The 22,168-nt window shown below is 41.7% G+C and overlaps 1 protein-coding gene across 2 annotated transcripts in view; it reads right to left on the bottom strand.

Annotated features, from left to right (window-relative positions):
- PHIP (pleckstrin homology domain interacting protein) overlaps positions 1-22,168 on the bottom strand; it is a 339,129-nt gene that overhangs the window by 99,288 nt on the left and 217,673 nt on the right. For both annotated transcript variants that reach the window (XM_034766155.1, XM_034766156.1), the window contains exons 21-22: positions 14,458-14,598; positions 10,449-10,525 (exon numbers count right to left, since the gene is read on the bottom strand). In XM_034766155.1, coding sequence (XP_034622046.1) covers positions 10,449-10,525; positions 14,458-14,598 — 218 coding nt within the window. The remainder of the gene's footprint in view (positions 1-10,448; positions 10,526-14,457; positions 14,599-22,168) is intronic.

Here is a 22,168-nt window from a genome sequence, read left to right as displayed (position 1 = left end):
CTTAGAAAAGGAAGTCTGAGATGTTGCAGAGTGGCGTGCTGACTGCTTCCACTTCTGAACTCTGGGCCCCTTGTGTTGCAGCTTGTAATAGTGCTGAGAAGGTAGGTATTGAGAAGGTCATGACCTGTGCTGTGGCTGAGAGATGCATCTTCTTTTCTGTCCCATAGAGTAGATTCCCAGGGAGGTAATGTGGCCTGAGAATTCAAGGTGTGGAGAGAAGAGTCTGACTTCTCTGTGAAGAGCTTGGGCCCTTCAAACGGGAGATCTTCCACCATCATCTACAGCTCTTTGTGCAACTTGGAAAGGTGTAGCCAAGAAGCCTGTCATTACCACTGCTGTGAAGACCAAGCAGGCCGCTGTATTGGTTGCGTACAGTGCAGTCTGTCGCGCCACTCAGGCTACTAACTGACCCTCTCTGACAATGGCCTGAAGCTGTTCCTTTTGTGTCTCTGGTAAATGTTCCAGAAATGCATTGCGTTTCCCATGATTAATAAAATCATATTTGGTCATGACAGTTTGCAACTCTAAACTGCAATGTCACCAATGAATACGCCTTCCTCCCAAAGAGATCTAGCCTTTCCAATCCCAATCGTATGGGGTTGACTTGGTGTGATGTTGCTCGCCTCGCGCATGACTGCGTCCACTACGATAGAGTTGGATTGCGGATGTTGAAACAGGTTGTCTGCCTCTCTGGGAGGGATGTAGTATTTTTTGTGTCTCTCTTGCCAGTTGGTGTGATGGAAGCTGGTGTCTGCCAGATAACGATGGGAGGATCTAGAATCGCCTCATTAGTTGGCAGGGCAATTCTGGGCAAGGAGATGGTGTGCAGAATATCCACCAGCTTGTGATGTGTATCTGCCACCTCCTGTAGGGGAATCTGCAGCTCATCCGCAATCCACTGAGTAAGATCTTGGAAGTTCTTGAAATCATCAACTAGTAGTGGTGGTGGTCGGACATTACAGCCTCATCCAGCAAAGACAAAAAAATTTGCTGGAGGGGTAGCTTCACCTTTGAGCTTTTCCGCCAGTTCCTCAAAAGTTACCTCTTCCTCTGGTTTGGGGGCTCTGGACAGTGACGCTGTAGGAGACCATCTAGCAGACTCTTTCTGAAAGACAAAAGATGCCCGCAAAATACAGGATCCATATGTCGCTCAAGGATCTCAATACGGCCCTGAGGATGGGTGAGAAGGGGCATGGTTGGTGGTACTGCCAAAGGGACCCATACCACGATCGTGGCTCAGCTTGATGGAATTGAGGAGGACCCTTGTATTGTGACATTGGGCCAGGGAAATAACATCCTCCTGGTCACTGTCAGACTTGTCATGGGGTAAGAGTGGCGCTGATCGGGGTATTGGTGTAAGAATGCGAAGTGTTCCCTAGACCAAAGGTTTGCTCGGCGCTGCTCCCTTAGAGGAGGTACAGTATTTGCTGTTGTCCTTAGTGGGTGGTACGGCTGCCTCAGAACATCTCTAGGTGGTGTGACAGAGCTCATGGTGGAGGCACCCGGATGCTTCTGGGTACCGTGCTTCAGTGCTTCCAGTGCCAAGATGGCTGAACTGGGGACCCCCTCTAGGTAGCCGACTCAGTTTGGGGGCTTGGAGCCCTTTTTCTCAAGCCTTTACCACGTGGGGGAGGGGGGGGACTCTGCCAGTCTCTTCTGTGACTCTACCCCCTTTGAAGTTGAAGGCTCCAGCGATGATCTGGGATTGGCACCAGAGTCCCCTGGAGGCTGAAGTTCCTTCTCCATAAGGAGGCATTTTAACTTCAGCTCCCAGTTCTTGTGAGACCTCAGCTTTAGCTAGTGGCAGAGGAAACACTTCTGAGGGATATGGGACTCTCCCAGGCACTGGACACAGCGAGAGTGTCTGTCCATTACAGGAATCAACTCCTTGCAGGAGAGGCACCTCTTGAAGCAGAGAGAGCTGGGCATGCCCCTGGACGGGGGGCTATCACCCTCTAGCAGTTAGGAATGCAAAAGAAAATTCTTCTCTCTCTCTTTTTTTTTAATTTAAACTGAAAGAATTGAGAGTCTTCTAAAAACCTGGGGGGACGGAGGGCGGAGAGGGGAAGAATCCCCCCAGACAGGATGGGAAACATAAACTAAAGTTCTTTCTCCCAATGGGGTAAAAAGGAAATAACAACTATTAAGGAGAACAAAAGAAAACTAAAACAACCACTACTTATGCTAATGACGCAGATAAGGAAGGGATAACTGCTCACTCAGTTCCTTCAAGGCCAAAGGTGGTTGAGAAGGAACTGAGGGGGGTTCGCCCACACCATGCTAGATAACCTCAAGACAGACCATGAGGGAGGGAGAATGCATGCATGGGCTGAACGGACACTGTTACCTAAATTCTCAGATAAGAAGCACAGGAGTGTAGATACACCACAGTAGAGCATCAATAGGGACACTGAAGAACCACCTTTGGGTTCTTGATTGATTTTCTTCTCATCATCTTGATTTTGTGCTAAATGAGTATTTGTATATTTCCTCTTTGTACCCTCCACTTCTGTGATTAGTTTAATACTTTCTTGACTACTCTAGCCAGCCAGTCTCTCAGGAGACTGACTCCCCTCCTACTGAGATGGAGGTCTTCCCAACTATAGTCCCCTCTACCCATAAAAAGTGGACCAATGTTTCACAAAACCATAACCCTCCGCCTCACACCCCTTACCTACCCAGTGATCACTTCCAGAACCTTCTGCCTTCTGTCTTCCTTCACTCACAGGACTGAAATCATCGCTGAGAAGATAGCTTGGGCATTCTTCTTATTTAGCACGCTTCTGAGTTTCCTGAAGTCATCTATTATCTGTGAGATATCCCATGATGTTCCTATCCCTCAGTGTTCGCAAATGTTCTGAGGGAGAGGCTATTAAAAAAGGACACAGTCTTCTACTGCATCAGTTCCTTCCACTACAGACACAGAGAAACCAATATAGGACTCTGAGAAACAGAAGACTGTAGGAAGGACATGTGAATATGCAGCGTCATCTTGAAGAACTCTGGTTATAAGTAACCAACCTTCACTTCTTCTTCGAATGACTAAGCATATTGCCACTTATGAGTAGCCTGACGAGTAGGTGGTGGGAAAAGTCCTAAGTAAAACAAAGACTGAAGCATAGTTCTACCAACCCAGACACCCTGAGTACATATTTGGGCAGCTAGCCTGAGCCACTGCCTGTGCTACCCCCAGTTACACTGCTGTTTTTAACATGCTAGCTCAAGCAGAACTAGTGCACATCTGTCTATTCAAGACGGAAGGCATGCTGCTCCCACCTGTACTGTAGACTGAGAGGAAGTAGGTAACCCATCACACATTCCAAAACACAAGAGAAGCTATAACCGGTGACTCAGATATCCTCTTCATCCAAAAGACAAATCTAGTCCATTTCAAATGGTAACATTTCCTCGTAGACTGTTCTGAGTTAAGCAAAACATTTTGAACCAACAAAACAGATTTCTCAACATTTGTCAGCATCTGATAGTCCAGGCCGTCACATGAAGAAACAGGGACTGGGGATCCAGATGAAGAATTCTGCCACGTTGCTGTGACAACAGATCCAGAGATAAGAGAAGCAGTTTATACACTCCTTTCAACAGCTGAAGCAGGTCCGTATACCACAGCTGTCTTGGCCAAGCTAGTGCAACCAGAATCAACATTGCCTTGTTCTGTCTTATCTTTTTCACCACCTCCTGAACTAATAGAAAGGAGAAAACATTCAGAAGGCCCTTCCTCAGTGCATTAGGAAAGATCCAAAATGGATGGACTGACCTTTCCTCCTCTTGATCAAAAAAAAAAAAAAAAAAAAAAGACACTTTTTGTTGAACCTGGTTCCAAACAAATCCAGGACAGGCTGACCCAAACTAGAGAAAATCTTTTGCATCACCTTTAACATCCACTCGTGCATCTGAGAATTCTTCCTGCTATTTCTGCAATTTGCCAACACATTGCCCTTCCCTGCCAAATGCAGGGCCATAGGATAGACATTGTGTAATATACACCAGTCCCATAAACTGATTGCATCAACATACGACAAAATCAGATAAGCAACTCCCTGTTTGTTGATCTTGTGGATGATCCAAGAACTCTTGAGGTGGAGCCCAAAACTTGTCTCTTCAATAGTTAGAGTCAGAAAACATAGGAGGTGGAAGTACAAACTGTCAAAAAACCTGTAGAAAACCAATTGTAGGTGGCACAAACAGAGGGTTCAGGTCAACCAAATCTTTCTTAGGGCTTGTCTATACTTACGCGCTGGTTCGGCGGCAGGCAATCGAACTTCTGGGTTCGATTTATCCTGGCTAATCTGGACGCGATAAATCGAACTCAGAAGTGCTCCCCGTCGACTCTGGTAATCCTGCTCGCCGCGAGGAGTACGCGGAGTCGACGGGGGAGCCTGCCTGCCGGGTCTGGACCGCGTAAGTTCGAACTAAGGTACGTCGACTTCAGCTACGTTATTCACGTAGCTGAAGTTGCGTACCTTAGTTCGATTTGGGGGTTTAGTGTAGACCAAGCCTTAATCCTCTTAATTGTGGATCCAACCTCAGATCCGCAATGAATCTTATTGGGGATAACAATAGCACCAGAAGATGAAGGGAAAGAAAGATCTGCTGTAGCAAATGATTCCTGACAAAATTCACAATATTTTTCCTCCTCTCTTCAGGAGTACATGACTTAGATCTTAGAACCATTAAGGTCTTTCTTTTCCTATCCCCAAATGATTTCTCACTCAGATCTTAAAAAAGATCAGATGCAGCACAGTGAACTTCTGCTACTATAACCCTCCTCTTTGGATCCAACATGGTTATTGAGGCTCAGAAAGACCACACGGTTAATCTTGCCAGCTTCAGCACCACTGGATCCAGAAAGAGTCTTTTGTCCATAATCTTTTATCCTAAAGTAGAATATGGAACTGATTTAGGTCTCACAATTGGCACAGTGAAATACAGAGCCAAGTTGGAAGGACCAATAAACCAGATTGCATGACAGTGGCCCTCTTCTCCCTCACCTTCTTCATCAGAACCAACAGATTTGACATAGGGTCCTTAGCTGCAGTTGGATCAGACAGTGCCTTTGACATCTTAGCAACCTTAACAGAAGGATATGATGAATCAGGATCTGAATGTAGGACTTCAACCGGAATTGACGATGGCATGGATCCCTGGGACTTCTTAGGCAGGTTATGTTTACTCAACAATGCAGTTGGTGCCAATATAGGCCCCCTAACCTTGAGGCTAGGTCTAACACTACCCGCCTGAATCGGCAGGTAGAAATCGACCTCTCAGGGATCGATTTATTGCGTCCCGTCGGGACGTGACAATCGATCCCCGAATCGGCGCTCTTACTCCACCAGCAGAGGTGGGAGTAAGCGCCGCCGACAGAAAGCCGCAGAAGTCGATTTTGCCGCCGTCCTCACAGCGGGGTAAGTCGGCTGCGATACGTCGAATTCAGCTACGCTATTCACGTAGCTGAATTTGCGTATCTTAAATCGACTCCCCCCTGTAGTGTAGATGTACCCTGAGATCTAAAGAGCTCCCTGTACCAGAAGGTCTACCAGTGAGAACCTCCTTAAGCAGGGCCACCTGCAATCTGGTCTCTGCTTACATACTCTAGGAGTGAAAGTCCAACAGATGGAACATCCAGAAAGAGAATGACCCTCTCTGAGGCACAAGAATAGTCATGTAAGAAGAGAGAAGACTGCTGAACAGGAAACATCTTTCAAAGCCATTTTTTTTCTTCTTTGGATCTGTGCTACTCCACAGAACCAAACATAAAATCTAACCTATCTTAACTGTAAACTGTTAATTATACTAACATTAACAATAACAGACGATCCTAAAATGCACTATGGTATGAGAAAAAAAACCACAGAACTGAAGGACTGGAGCAGTTCATTTTATCTGGAGCAGTGGTTGGAAATGCTGGGGGAGGGAAGGGGAATGGGAGGGGGCGTGCAAATGCTCTAATAGGCACTGCGCTTAAAGAAGGTTCTTCTTTAGACTGTATCAGTCAGTGCCCTACCCATCAGTGGGAATATGCAAAGCCACTCAAAGAAGATGTGTCTTTTCAATGCATGCAACCTCCAAATGTCATTGGCATGATTGTTTTCAGGCCAGTATGTAATGTTCTTCTTGTGTTGACTGTTACCTGCTGTAGTTAAAATGTTTTTCATGGGGAGGAGCAAAGGAAGGAAAAGAGGAGATTTGAAGCATCAGGGTAACGGGACAGTTACAGTGATGTGGAAGCCTTAATTGAATATTTACACACCTGACAAAGTTTTTTTGAACTACAAGTTTAAGTTCTTGACATATAAACTTTCTTTTATAAGAAATTAAAACACTAATATTAATTTAAAAGCAATGGGTATCTATTTCTAACTCTACCTCCAGCTTATTTTTATTATTTTACCTCACTAGCTCTATAAATGGATCCCTCTGAATTAGGATAAATTATAAACTGATCCCCCCCAAATATAAAACTGGTAAATGAAGATTCCCTGAAGCACCCAAAAGCTCAGTAGTTGCTCCTCCATGAAATGGGGCCACTGGACACAGTGGAACTACAGTTGTGGTCATAGTGCAACTCAGCAGCTTAGGAAGGATTCCATTACCTCAACTCCTATGGAACTCCTTAGAACACAGCTGGGCTACTTGGCTGTGCTCAAGGAGGACTGATTTGTCCCTAAACGTCAAAATGATTGCATATAACAACATTCTGAAGTCTTCCTTTGAGAGTAACGGGTTTGCAGTTCACAGAAGCATATAATTATCCAAAACAGAGATAACAAACACATGGATCAGTAATGCTACAAACAACAAGCACAAGATTTAAGCAGACCTACCATTTACTCCTAGTAGTCGGAACAATGTTTAGGCAGTTGGTAAACAGTGATCACAGCTCATTACACATACCTATCATTGATAATTTGTGCTCTTCCATCTTTGTTGTCTTATACTCAAGCTGTAAGCTCTGTGGGGCAAGAAGTGACTTTGTGTTGTGTGTGTTTCTAGTACCTAGTATTATGGGGCTCCAAACCTTGATTGGGGCCTCTAGGTAATGCTATAATACAATCAACAACTGCAGTAGCCACCACCATTATTCTCCAATATAGATCCTTGCCAATTACTTGTTGAAAATCGAATTTATTTAATCTAACATAATGTAGCAGCAGTATTTTCAAACTCTAGCATATTATTTAACAATGATCTCTCCCATTCCCCTCCTAAATATACCCAGACTATCTTAAATCAAACGAAGTATTTCTTGGTATTCCCTTTCCAAATCAATTTAGATGGCATTTCTATTTCCTTCAAAACTGATGTTAAATTCACTGTCTAGTTTCCAGGTGCATTTCCTCCTTTTGTTTTAAACAGTGGAAGAGTTTTGTTTTGTCCCCTTTCTTTCCAGAAAATCTCTCTTCAATCTAGTAAACTTTTTGAAGTGGCTTCGTTGGGCAGAATTTTTATTATTTTCTTATTTCAACTTTACTTAATAGTAATTTTGAGTATCAGCAACCAAATCCTACATTATTAGGCAAACAGTTAAAACTGAATACATTTCCTTAGTACAGTTGTTCTCAGCCTTTTCTGACTGAAGTCCCTTTGTGATGAACTGGCAGATGCATATTTTGTCCATCTTCCAACACGGTTTGACACAATATAAATTGTGTGCAGCGTAGCTGTAGCCATGTCGGTCCCAGGATATTAGAGAGACAAGGTGGGTGAGGTAGTATCTTTTATTAGATGTCACTTCCTTATATGTCACCATCCTTCACAATGACGGCATAGCTGCCTGCCTCAAATATTTACGAGACAATGGACAACCCTCAGATATCTACCCCAAATGCACTGTCAAACTCATCCATTCCATCCTCACCCATAACAATTTTACATTCAACAACAAACACTTTGTCCAAATCATAGGAATAGCCCTGGTTACTAGGATGGCTCTCCAATATGCCAATCTCTTCATAAGCCACCTTGAAGAATTTCTGGACAAATGCACCATGAAACCAATGATATACAGGGAAACATCAATGGTATTTTGATCGTCTGTACAGACAGCTTAAACTCCCTCACAGATTTCCAACAGAACTTCAACAACCACTACCTGTCCATTTAACTCTCTCTGGAAAACAAACAAACAAACAAACAAACAAACACACACACACACACACACACACACACCTTCCTGACCATCACAATCAGCTTTAATAATGGATGCCTACAACAACTATATATACAAAACACACAGATCACCACCCCTACCTTCATAGGTTCAGTAATCACCCCAAACACACCAAGAAATCAATTATCTATAGCCAGTCAATCAGATACCACAGAATATGCTCTGAGGAGAAAGTCTGGGATATACACCTTAACCCACTTAAAACCACCTTCATCAAATAAGGACACTCCACCAGAGAAGTAGATCATATCATGAAACAGGCCAACCGAAACCCCCGAGAGAACCTGCTTCAATACAGATATAAAACCCCGTCTGACCACACACCCTAGTTGTTACCTACCTACCACTCCACACAGGAACCCATACTCATCAAATAATTACAATTACTCGATGGGGAATCCATCCTGAAAGAAATCTTTCCTGAACCCCATTTCTGCCCTTCAAATAACCCCCCAACCTCTCCAAGTTCATCATCAGAAACAAGCTCCCCAACGACACACCAATTGAAAACAGCACCAGACACTGCCAGAACAACAGATGCAAAATCTTCAGACATATTTCCACTGCTACACTGATCAATACCCCATACAACACACCTTTCAAAATCTATGGATCCTACATATGCCTATCACAACATGTGGGGTGCACTAAATGTCCCAATAACAACAATGTAGGCGAAACCAGACAATCACTACACTCTCAAATGAACTCACACAGGAAAATGATAAAAGACAAAAACACCATATCACCTGTTGGTGAACACTTTTCACAAAGCGATCATTCTATAGCTGACCTATCAGTCCTCATCCTCAAAGGAAACCTGCAGAACACTTTCAAAATATGATCTTGGGAGCTTAAATTCATTACTCTGCTAGACACTAAAAATCATGGACTGAATACAGACACAGGATGTGTGGCTTATCACAACAATCTGTAACCCGCCTTTTTTGTCCAATGACTGCAGAGGTGTTAATGGGCTATTACCCTGAACAGTCCCTTACAATATGTGCTAACTACTGTACATATCCTAAACAATCTGTTCCACCTTGCATTTTGCTATCATGCTGGGAGTACATTTCCTAGACCTGAAGAAGAGCTCTGTGTAAGTCAAAAGCTTGTCTCTCTCACAAACGGAAGTTGGTCCAATAAAAGATATTAACTCACTCACCTTTTCTCTCATGTAAATTGGTAGTTATATTTTCTCTTGTTATCCATTTCACTCTTTTCTCTTCCTTCTCTTGTTTTTTCTCCTTTTTGTTTTTTGGCTTAAACTCTGTTTTGCTCTCTTGCTTTTTTGGTTCATCTCCCCTGCTAACTCCTTCCTCTTCATTTCCCTAACCACCTGAAAGCTGCCTGCCCTGGAGTAGAGTGCCCATTTCTAGTTTCATAGGACTAAGTTGCACGGCTGTGTAGAGCATCTTTGACCAGTCGGCTACTGTCTACACCTGTAAACCTCTCTCTCTAAAGGAGCTGCCCACAAAGCTGGATGCATTATGTCCTACTGACAGAATAGAGAGAGAAAGCTTTACCTGAAAACTACCAAAAGCTTTACCTGAAGACTAGGTAGCTTTCTATTAGCAGTTCCTTTTCACCTTTCCAAATCCCCAACTGCCACCTCAGATTAGTCTAATGCAGGGGTTCTCAAACTTCATTGCACCACAACTCCCTTCTGACAACAAAAATTACTTCACGACCCCAGGAGGGGGGACAGAAGCCTGAGCCTGCCCCAGCCCCACTGCCCTGGGTGCAGGGGTCAAAGCCTGACCCTCACTGTTCTGGGCAGGGAGGCCAAAGCTGAAGCTCAAGGGCTTCAGCCCTAGGCAGAGGGCCTGCAACCTGAGACGAGCCACTCAGGGCTGAAGCCCTCAGGCTTTGGTTCGGCCCTGGGCAGTGGGGCTCGGGTTTCAGCCCTGGGCCCCAGCAAATCTAAGCCAGCCCTGGTGACCCCATTCAAGGGGGGTTGCGACCCACTTTGGGGTCCCGACCCACAATTTGAGAACCGCTGATCTAATGCCTCTTGAAATTATACCCCCCACCCGCACCAAAAAGGTTAGAAAACACCTCCTGAAAAATTAAGTTTCACATATTCCTCTGAATTTGTTTAACACTCAAAAGCTGTAAGACTCCGTTTTCATATCTTATAAGTTCTTAAGTATCTGCTCTCTTCTATGTGCACAATGCTCTTTAATGCTAATGAAACATGCAGAGGACAGAATCCTTAAAAGTTACAATATTTTACTTAATACTATATTCTGTCACTTACCTAGAACTGCCATCACTGTGCCATGCTTTCTCTTCATCTTCTGATGTTCCACCACTGGCAACAACTGCTTCTCCTTCCTAACAAGGAAATGATAGATATTTACTTTGTGGTGTTAAACTGAAAACTATAATTACAGTTAATACTTGACAGAACCATTATAATTCAAAGTCTGTGAAGCTTTCCATTAGAAGCTGTATCTTTCAGGGACTTATAAGTCAACCATTAAATACAAATTTTCAACTTAAGTACATATTTTCTTTAAGGCGATTTAGTTGAATTCTTTGCTATTTAAATAAGAACAAAAACAACAAATGTATAATGTATGGAAGGCAGAAATCTAGTGGATGGGACCCAGTAAACCTAGGTCCTTGGTTCTGCTATTGACTTCCTGTGACCTTCAGAAGTCACTGAGGGTTTTCTACCTTGGAACAATCAAGAAAATTAATCCAAATTAGCTAAAGGTGTGAATTTAAAGTGGATTAGTTACTCTGCATTAAACCCCTGTGTGACCATCACATCTGACGAAGTGACTATTCACCCACAAAAGCTTATGCTCCAATACGTCTGTTAGTCTATAAGGTGCCACAGGATTCTTTGTCGCTTTTTACAGCTCCAGACTAACACGGCTACCCCTCTGATACTTGATGTGTGAACACACTCATTCAGAATTGAAGTGGCCATTTTGGTTTATTTTAATTCAGTGAATTCAGCCACTTCAATTGTGAGTGTCCACACAGAATTTAATGCAGAGTAACTAATCCACTTTAAATTCACACCTTTAGTTAATTTGGATTAATTTTCCTTAGTGTCCCCATGTAGACAAGCCCTTCTCTCTGTTTCTTTGTCTTGTCTATTTAGACTGTTAGCTCTTTGGGGAAAGTACTATCTTTTACTTTGCATATGTACAGTACCTACCACAATGAAGCTCTGATCTCAGTTGGGGCATCTATGCACAACTGTAATGCTAATATACAACAGCAGCATAAATGCTTTCTGTCAAATGCTTTTGTGTTTCTGTAACAAAAATATATGCATCCATTTAGTTTTAGTTTATACTATGGACCCAAATATCTTGGTTTTTAACTTAAAAAAAATATTTCCAGTTAATGGTCCACTGACCTAAGGTAGAAATTAGCTACATAGCATCCACCGTAACTACTTTTTTTTAATGCTTAGGTATACCATAAATAATGTATATTATATGCACTGCATAAACTTCATACCACGTATTGAAAGCAAACACTGAATCCCACAGAAATAGCTAAAATATATCTTGTCTATTCACAAGAACAGTGCATACATTGGAATAGCTCATTTGCAAAAAGGCTTTTTTGGAAGGGAAATACAATTCTATTATTTTAAAAAAATTACAAATACAAGCATGCTGAGGAACTTTAAATTAAATTGGAATGTTGGGTAAGAATAGTTTAATTTGTGTTATCTGTTTAAAAGAGACTTAAATCCATTAAAGCCTATTCTAATGCTGTATCACAATTATGTAGATCAAATATTTCAAAAATGAAGAACAAGACGTTTAAGTGTAAGAATGTATACAAATATTAATCATGTTTTCAGTTTTTTTCTACTATGAAGTGGCTAAAATGCACTGTGGAGTTCAGTGTTTGCTGCATCAATTTTCAGTTCAAATATGCTGAATCTGCTGAACAAACAAGATTTTTCTTTTAAAATGCCAGATCTGTACATTCCCATAGAGTTTTGTAAGACAACTTGGATACTTTCATTCTCATACACTATCAGCAATAAAGCCCATGGAGGCCACATTCTGTCATAAGTTACACTTGTGCAACCTCTTTGTATTCAGGGTATTGCACAGGTGTAACAGAAGAGATTTAAAACTTGCAACTGGAACTTAGTTAACAGTTAGAGACGAAATTAAATCCAGATTTATGTCCCATCATTGCATTGAATCTGCAGTGGTAATGAGTCAAAAGCCTTTATTTCTGTCACGGAAGTAAGTTAATATGACTAACATTTCAAGAACTGCTCCATAAAAAGGTGCCATTGTTACATAGTTACCTTTAAGAGCAGGTCATTTTAAAGTGTTTAACAAAAATCAAGGGATGTCTAAGACAAAAGCAACACTGGCCCACTTATTTGCAATACTAACAAAGTGACCCACAATTCAGCTATCTGTCCGTACATCTTGGTTCTTAGAATAGCACCTAACACTGTGATATCTAATCTACTCTTTCTCCAAAGATGCCCCTCTAGAACAAATTGGGGACACAATGGCAGTACAAAATAAGGCAGATTGCAAGTGCCTTATTACACTAGTTCAGGGATTGGCAACCTTTCAGAAGTGGTGTGCTGAGTCTTCATTTATTCACTCTAATTTAAGGTTTCGCATGCCAGTAATATATTTTAACGTTTTTAGAAGGTCTCTTTCTATAAGTCTATAATATATACCAGTAACTATACTATTGTTGTATGTAAAATAAATAAGGTTTTTAAAATGTTTAAGAAGCTTCATTCAAAATTAAATCAAAATGCAGAGCCCCCCGGACTGGTGGCCAGGACCCGGGCAGTGAGAGTGCCACTGAAAATCAGCTTGCGTGCCGCCTTTGGCACGCGTGCCATAGGTTGCCTACCCCTGCACTAGTTCAATTAATAAGAATATCCTTGGTTTTGCAACACTTCGTTTCTCCTTCTCCTATATTTCTCTTTAAATCATTTATGTTATCATCAGCAAAGTAACTTTCTTCTGTGTTGGAAAATGATGAGCAGAGTTTCCTTAACTACTGATAATGCTGGTCCCTGACTAACTACCCAGGTATGTTGAAACAATTTTATTATGTCATGTAAATCTCACATGCTAATACTGGGATGGTTTGTCTCTGAATTTGTGTAAGAATTTGGTCATATTCTTACCTATGAAATACTACAGACCCAGGATTACATTTAAACACTCAAGCTCAATATGCATGTCTAAACAAGTAATTTCCCCTCAATTTTGCATGCCTTTCTAAACAGTCAGCTTGTTGTGCCATGACCAAGGGACATATTTTTAAAACTCTCTACACACAATTTATGCATATCCAAACCTGGGTTTGAGAGTACAGGTTAGGCACATAAAGAAGTTTGTGCACACTTAAAAATCTGAAGCTGCATTTTTAGGAAATCTATTTAGACACAATATTTGTATGTGGAAGAGGTGTCTTTATCAAAGTGCAATATAAAAATTTACATACAGTTATAATTTTGATCAGCATAAATTTAAACATGCATGCATTTTAATGATTTTTTTTTTCATTTAAACCTTGCAGAAAGTAAAACTTTTTATATTAGAAATGATAGAAATTATATCCTTCTGGCTATAAATAATTAGTTCAACCCTTACTGAAGCTTATCCCACTTATGTATTTTATTTCAGACCTCTCTCATTTTATTTTATTATATATAAAATTTGTATAATATGATTCCACCTGTGTTTTTGCTGTTTCATTTACAGTTGTATCAAGTCTACAGAAATCTGCTATTCATACTTCAATCCTTCCATGTAAACCTTGCTAAACTTGTAAACTCAATATACAAAAAAAAAGTCTGCCCTGCGTAGACTGAAATGTATGCTGAGATGCTTAAATTTAATACCTTTTGTGTTTTTGTCAATGTTTTCATCTCTGGGCATTTTTAAAAATACAGATTTTGACTCAATTTGATCCACTATACTCTGTGGAGAATGAAATACATTTGAAATAGCATTTGCAGGTGTAATTTAAATTTCTTTTGAAAATAAGCATTCCAAATATATATACACAAATAGTTTATATAAATTAACACCTTTCCACTTCGACAGTAAATTTGTAGGCATAGTTGAAAGATTGCCAATGCACTTGTTATTACCTGAACAACTGTGAAAAGTTAGCTCAGTATCTAATTTAAACATACAAAGTAATCAACAATAAAAATGTTTGCTTTTGAACTTGAGCAACAATATTTAGCATAACAATGTAAACAATTTATAATGTAGCCTACTGATTCAGAGTCTTACATCTGAAGAACTGTTTCCATTTTCTAACTCTTCAGCAGGCCTGGCAGTTTCTTCCAATGCATATCTGGTACGGTAATTGTGCTGGTTTGCCTGTTGCTTTCTTGAGTCTCCAGGATCTAATATATGATCATGAGAATGGTTCTATAAGGATACGAAAATTATATAAGAATCAATATATACTTGAACACAAATGATTTTCAATAAAACCTCATTAGTATTCTGTTAATGAATAAAGTTCTAATACTGCTTAGAACTTCTCTGGAATTTTGTAGTGGCAAAAATGTACATTTTACAAATAGTTCAAAAATCAGAAAATTGAGAACAAGGGTCAAGAAAGTCAAATGCTAATAAACGGAAACTCAATGAAAACCCATGCACATGTGCTTAAGGGCTGTAACGGTCATTCAGTACATCCCTGGACCACTGAATTTCTCTCATAGACATAAAAGGAAAAGTTATCTTGACTTACCAAAAATTTCCTCGATCTTAATTACAAAGTCCAAAGAATGGCCTCTCAGCCTGCATACATCTATGTCAGACCTGTCAGCCACTGACAGAAGAGGGTGCCACCAGCTACACTGAAGAGCCTGCCACTGAAACAGGTTCCATTGCAACAGATATCCCTTGTGGACTGAAATTTATTAATGAGCTTATATGAACTAAAACAATAAACTGTAAATTCCTACTGCAGAGCATTTCTTTATGAACCAATTTGAATGAACTGAAAGAGAAAGATTTATTCTTTTGGCCAATGAAATACTCCAAACAAGGAATGGTGGAACCTGTGGAGCTTATAACTCAGAGAAAGGAAATTTTCGGTAAGTCAAGAAATGTTCCTATTCTCTTTGGTTTACAAGGTCCACAGATCTGTTAACCTAATAGGATTTTATCAGAGTCTTCAGGCTGGCAATCAAGCAGAACTACATACAGGGTTAAAAACTCCTTCTCTACTTCTACAAGATCACAGCATCGGGTACCCTCCTATCAAAGTCAGCATCCATCAATGCCACAATATCTAGCTTATAAAATTTTGAGAAGGTATGGATGGACAATCAAGTGGCTGCTTTGCAGATTCCATCATACAGTTTGTAAGATCTTTCAGCCCAGGAAGCTGCTACTATTCACAGCAAGTGAGCTTTGCTGCTGTTTTCTGGAGCGAGACTGAAGCTTAATGGATGCACTGTATCAGCCTTCTTGAACTAGCAGATTTGTATACCCGCTTTCCTTTAGATGCCAAATAATAGAGAATATTAGAGTATTGGACTTTTGAACAATCTGTGTGCAAGGGATGTAGATCTTGAGGCCTCTATGAATACCCAACATCTGCCAAAACTCTCTTGGGTCAGATGGTTTTGAAAAAATAGGGAAATACAATTTGGGGGGGTTCTGTGAAAATCCAAGTTAATTTTGTGGATAAAGGCCAATCTGTTCAAAGAATCACCTTATAAAAGTAGACTATGCTGCACTGTACCTCAACAGAAAAAAGTTTTAAACCCCAAGCTCCAACACCCTCCAGGCAGAGCTGATGGTTACCAGGAAAGCCATGTTGGTGGGGAGGAAATATATGCAGTCCTTCTGAAGGGATCAAAAGGATGCAGATTCAGGGTATAAAGAGCAAAACTGAGGACCTTGGGGGAACTCAATTAATCTTAGAAAAGGCCTGATATCACAGCAAAAAGAGATCTTCTTCCTGCCTGTGGAGAAAAGTATCTTAGATAATGCAGCCACTTATCCTTTTAATGCTGAAACTGTAAGACCTTTGATCAGATCCTCCTTTGATCACTATCCCAAGATCTGTGATATAGATGCCAAAGGAGGAGAGAAGCTAAGTATCTTGCACCACCGCCTGAACTTCCACCTGGCGTAGAATAAAGAATTTGTGGAAACTTTTCTAGATGCCAGAAGAGTGGAGATTATACTTTGAGTATTCTCTCTCTCATGGGAGAGTGGTCAGAATTCAGGCAAGTTAGTCTTAAGTACTCTTGACTTGAGTGACAAATTGGTCTGTGGGATGCCAATCCTATCTTAAGGAAGGACAATGGAGTTCAGCTGAACCATACTGAGGAGTTCAGAGAACCAGGGCCAATACAAAGCCACTAATATTACCAATCAATGCCCTCTCCCTCTTTATTATTCTGGATAGCTCTGTGTAACAGAGGAAAAGGAGATACATACAGAAGGACTACTGACCACCTTGCTGGGAGAGAGCATTTGTATCCTATTGCCCTTGGATCGCTCCTGATTGAGAGAAAAAGGAGGGGGACTTTGCCATTTGTGTGTAATGCAAACGGTTCCATCAGAAGCATCCCAAATTTCTTCAGCAGGAACCGAAACACTTGTGTGAAGATTCCACTATGCGCGATCTAGCTTTTCCCCGCTTAGCCAGTTGGCAGCAATGTTTTATTTTTATTTGACTATGTAGAGTTTGGATGGACTAGAGATTTTGTTCCATCCAGGACATCAGAAGGTAGACCTCATTGTGCAGGGATGATGATTGCATTCTATTTGTTCATATAGTCCATTGCACTGGTGGTGTCTATAATGATTAGTACACGGGAGTGTACCCTGGGACCACAGTGAATTGCCCTGAGCTCTTAATCAGTTTATACTGTTTCCTCTCATGTTCTGTTTAAGTTTCCTGTACTGAATTTACTATGAGAGTTCCCCATCCCTTGAGGCTAATATCGGATATGAGCCCTATTCTATCCAGCTTGGCCATGGGAAATCTCTTGTTAAAACAATATGTGCAGAGAAAGTTGGACTCTCCTGGTGGGATGAACAAAAGGTGTAAAGAGGCAGGGACAGTGGATGTGACTGGAAGAGGGTCTCGTGTACACTTAGGCTCATTGCCCTTTGTCAACACGTGACATGAACATCCCAGACAATGTTATCAGGGAGCAAACTAAAACTTTTCAGAGACTGCAGGCCATCCTGAACAAAGTAGTCAATTTGTGTTCTCTCTCTCAAGAAATAAAAATTCGGAGAGACTGCATGTTGATTTCAACCCTCATATGAGCTATCCACTGCATGATGTTCAGATGGCTCTTTTCCCAGTTTAGAATGGCACAGAGGTCTTTGAATGGCACAGAGGTCTTTGGGAATCAAGAGTGTTTGTACTACTGTGTCTCTGGATGCAACCCTTACCAACTGATAATCCAGGAGTTGACAGAAACAAACTCTTCCCTCTGCCTGAGGACAGCTATCAAGACAAGTCATACCTTTGTAAATAAGCTAGGGCTGTGGAAAGGCCAAAGTACAATGAGCTGCATTGGAAGTGCTAGGATTCAAAGCCCAAAAACAGAGAAATTGTAGCAAGACTGATGAATGGGGACATAGAGGTAAGCATCTTTCAAATCTATCGTCGCCAAGGGGGAATTTAACATTTCCATCTTGTATCTCAGCTTTCTCAGGAACGTGTTGAGATGCTTCAGGTCAAGCATTGCCCTGCTCACCTCTAATTTCTTTTTGACCAGGAACAAAAGGGAGTACACAAACCTTGTTGCCTCCCTATGGCTAGGACTGCTTCTATTGCCCCAATTTACTGGAGATGAAAGATAGCTGACTGCATTTCCCCAATCTTCTTAGGGCCCACTGGACTGGGAGAAGGGATAAATCTGGAAGGAGGGAGAGTGAGCAGATCCCTCTCTCTGGATAATCTCTATAACCCAATTGTCAGAGATGATTTAAGGCCAATGACCTGCAAACAGGAGGAGATGACCATTAATGCTCTAGTCCATACCAGACTACTTTGGCAGTGAGTCATGAGTTATGTTCAGGAGGACCAGATGGTCCTATGGATATCTCATCCCTGCACTGGCTGCCTCTGGATCTAGACCATTTTCCCCCTGGAGAAGCTGGGATTTTCTTGTCTATTAAGCCTTCTGGTCTGGAAACTTTGAAAGGATTACTTGGATTTGTAATAGATCTAAAATTCCCTGCTGGGGAGCTTGGTAGGAGTCTGGGTTTTCATTGATTTTAGGAGTCGCCATCACTTTATCCACTGGTTCCCCAAATAATTTTCCTTCTGAATACTTTGATGAAGCTTAAGTCACTTTAGCCTGAATAGCTGTCCTTCATTCATACAGCCACATATACTGACACATAACTCCAATGTAGCACATGGCTCTTGCTGAGTACCAGAGTGCATCCAGAGAAGTATTAGAAATTAAAGTTGCTGACAGAGGACTCTTTCTGAAAGAGACATCCAAATCATAGGTATTGCCATGTCTTTAAGTTAGGGATGTAATGGATTTGAAGAATTCTAACTTGACGAGCTTTTCCTCCTTTTCTATCTCCTGTCCTTCCTATTCTGAATGTAACAGTTGTCCCTCCTCCCAGGAGGACACCGAGGAACTGCATCTGCAAGATCTGGATTTATGCTTCCTTCTCTTAGACTGGCCCCTTCCTGAATGACCAGCATCAGAAGACCCTGAAACAGATGTAAAGGATTCCAGTTCCTGCATCTGGATGTAGGCACTAGTACTTCAAGCCTTTAGTGATTTGATTTGAACCTGTGATTGCAGAAGACTATTTGTACTTTTGGCCAGCTGATTCACCAGCATCTCCCATGTAAGATAATTATTTTTTTCCTTATAGCTTTGAATTATAAGGCCCATCCGTTGCCACTTGAAAGCATTCCCATTATTGATGACTTAAACTTTAGATGGACACATAGACAACACATCTATCTTGTGCAGCTTCAATAGTTTTTAATATGAAGACATTTCTCTGAATTACTGAAATTGTGTAATGAGAAGGTCACTCACCATGTGCAGTAACTGAGGTTTTTTTGAGATGTCTCCCTGTGGGTGCTCCACTTCAGGTGATTGTGTGCCTCTGTGCCTCTAGTTGGAGAATTTCGACAGCAGAACCCAGTTGGGGCACACATGCACTCTCCCCGACTCACGCCTGTGCAGCAGTTAACTAGTGCTATATGGCCAACTCTCCCCACAGTTCATTCTCTACTGCAGAGGAGCCTGTCAGAACTCCAAAGTTGAGGGGAGGAGGGTGGGAAGTGGAGCATGCACAGGGACACACACCTCAAAGAACCTCAGTTACTGCACAAGGTGAGTAATCTTCTCTTCCTCTTTGAGTGATGTCCCTCTGGGTGCTCCATTTCAGGTGACTGTAGAGCAGTGTCCCTCCGTGGAAAGGAGGGGCTTTGGAGTTGGATGTGTGATCGATAACAGGACCGTGAGTCCTAATAAAGTATCAGATGTTGAATCTTGCTCGATTGCGTAGTGTTAAATGAACGTGTGGTCTGATGCCCAATGGTTGCTTTACATATGTCCATAATAGGCACATTATTAAGGAAGGCTATCGATGTAGCAGCAACCTGGTAGAATGTTGGTAGTAGTAGAGATGAATGCACTCTGAAATCCATTTGGAGAGTGTTTGCTTAGCTATAGCTTCTCCTTTAGATCTCTTTGTAGTTGAGAGAAACAGTTTTAGTGCATTCCTGAATGCCTTAGTCTCTTCGAGATGAAAGGCTAGTGCCCTTCTAACATCTGGAGTGCCGCTTCTTGCCTGTTCTTATATGACTTAGGGAAGAATGCGTGAAGATGGATGAGTTGGTTGAGGTGGAACAAAGAGGGTACTTAAGGTAGAAATTTAGGATGTGGTCGTAGAGTGACCTTATTCTTGAAAAAGAACATGTGTGGGGGGGTATGCCATGAGGGCCCCAATATCTCTTACAGGTCTTGTGGTCGCGATGGCAACAAGGAAGGCCATTTTCATCCTATTGACTTCAGGCCATTTCTCATTTGTCCAGATCATTTTCAATTATAATTCTATCCTCCAGAGCACTCACAACCCCTCCCAGCTTGGTATCATCCACAAACTTTATAAGTGTACTCTTTATGCCATTATCTAAATCATTGATGAAGACATTGAACAGAACTGGACCCAGAACTGATCCCTGCGGGACCCCACTTATTATGCCCTTCCAGCATGACTGTGAATCACTGATAACTACTCTCTGGGAACTGTTTTCCAACCAGGTTTGCACCCACCTTATAGTAGCTCCATCTAGGTTGCATTTTCCTAGTTTGTTTATGAGAAGGTCATGCAAGACAGAACCAAAAGCTTTATTAAAGTCAAGATATAGCACATCTACCGGTTCCCCCCTATTGACAAGGCTTACCCTGTCAAAGAAAGCTATCAGGTTGGTTTGACACAATTTGTTCTTGACAAATCCATGCTGACTGTTACTTATCACCTTATTATCTTCTAGGTGTTTGCAAATTGTTTGCTTAATTATTTGCTCCATTATCTTTCCGGGTACAGAAGTTAAGCTGACTGGTCTGTAATTCCCTGGGTTGTCCTTATTTCCCTTTTTATAGATTGGCACAATATTTGCCCCTTTTCAGTCTTCTGGAATCTCTCCCGTCTTCCATGACTTTTTAAAGATAATCGCTAATGGCTCAGATACCTCCTCAGTCAGCTCCGTGAGTATTTGAGGATGCATTTCATCAGGCCCTGGTGACTTGAAGACCTCTAACTTGTCTAATTGGATGAGCCAAGCTTGAAAATCCATTGACTTTATGGTGACAGGTTGTGATGGCTGCAAGGTGTATTCTCAGTGAAAGATCCAATTTTTTTATTTGACATATATAGTCCAGGACTAGTGATAGAGTGGAGGTGGTGTCTCTGATCTGTTTGTTCTGGCACCATGCATGGAATCTCTTTCATTTGTGGAGGCAGGCTGAGCGTTTAGTTGACCATCTGCTATTTAGCAAGACATCCTTTACCTCTTCTGAGCAGGTCATCTCCTCACCTGGGAAACTTGACGGAGCCATGCTCTCAGGTGGAGTATCTCCAGGTTCAGGTGCAAGATCTGGCATGTATCTTGTGACAGACCATGTGGAAGAAGTGGGAGAATGTGCAGTGAAGATGCCGACATCTGCTTCAGGTATGGGAATCAAGTTTGTCTCTGCCATGTGGGAGCTATCAAGATGACTTTGGATTGGTCGGTCTTAATCTTTTGTATGAGCCTGGACAACAATGGGGTAAGGAGGGAAAGCGCAAAGGAGAAGAGCATACCATCTGAGTAGGAAGGCACCACCCATAAATCGTAGCCCCAACTCTGCCCTGGAACAAATGCTGGGCATTTGTTGTTCTGACTTATGGCAAATAGATCTATGGTGGGAAATCCCCATTGTCAGAATATGTCTTGTATCACCAAGATATTTATTTAACACTCATGATTGAGGGAAAACTTTCGGCTTAATATGTCCGCTGTAGTGTACTGACATCCTGGTAGGTAGGAAGCTGATATGGTGATGTTGACCAGTTCCTCAGTCTTGATGCCTCGATGCAGAGGGAGTGTGACCTCGCTCCTCCGTTTGTTTATATAGCGACGTTGTCCGTCAGGATCTTTATGGTTTTGTTTTTGATCATGGGCAAAAAGTGTGCAGATGCGTTGTGAACTGCTCACAGTTCCAGTGTGTTTATGTGCACTGCTGATTCCAGAGGAGACCATCTGCCCTTTGCTGTGAGGTTGTTTAGATTGGTGAACCAGTCCACTAAGGAGGATTGTGATTATCATTGCAGGGGAAAACTGTAGAAAGGGGACTCCTGCATACATGTCATGTGAATGGGTCCATCACCGTAAACAGTCCTTGACCTTTCATGGTATGCTGAGAGGCTTGCTCAAACTGTTTTTGTGTGTGATATACACTGTCCTGAGCTACCCTTGTAGGCAGTGCATGTG

This window comes from Trachemys scripta, chromosome 3 (assembly GCF_013100865.1).
Source record: "Trachemys scripta elegans isolate TJP31775 chromosome 3, CAS_Tse_1.0, whole genome shotgun sequence".
NCBI classification, from domain to species: domain Eukaryota; kingdom Metazoa; phylum Chordata; order Testudines; family Emydidae; genus Trachemys; species Trachemys scripta.
The sequence above is the reverse complement of the archived record's forward strand: the minus strand, read 5'-3'. Positions and strand labels throughout refer to the sequence as shown.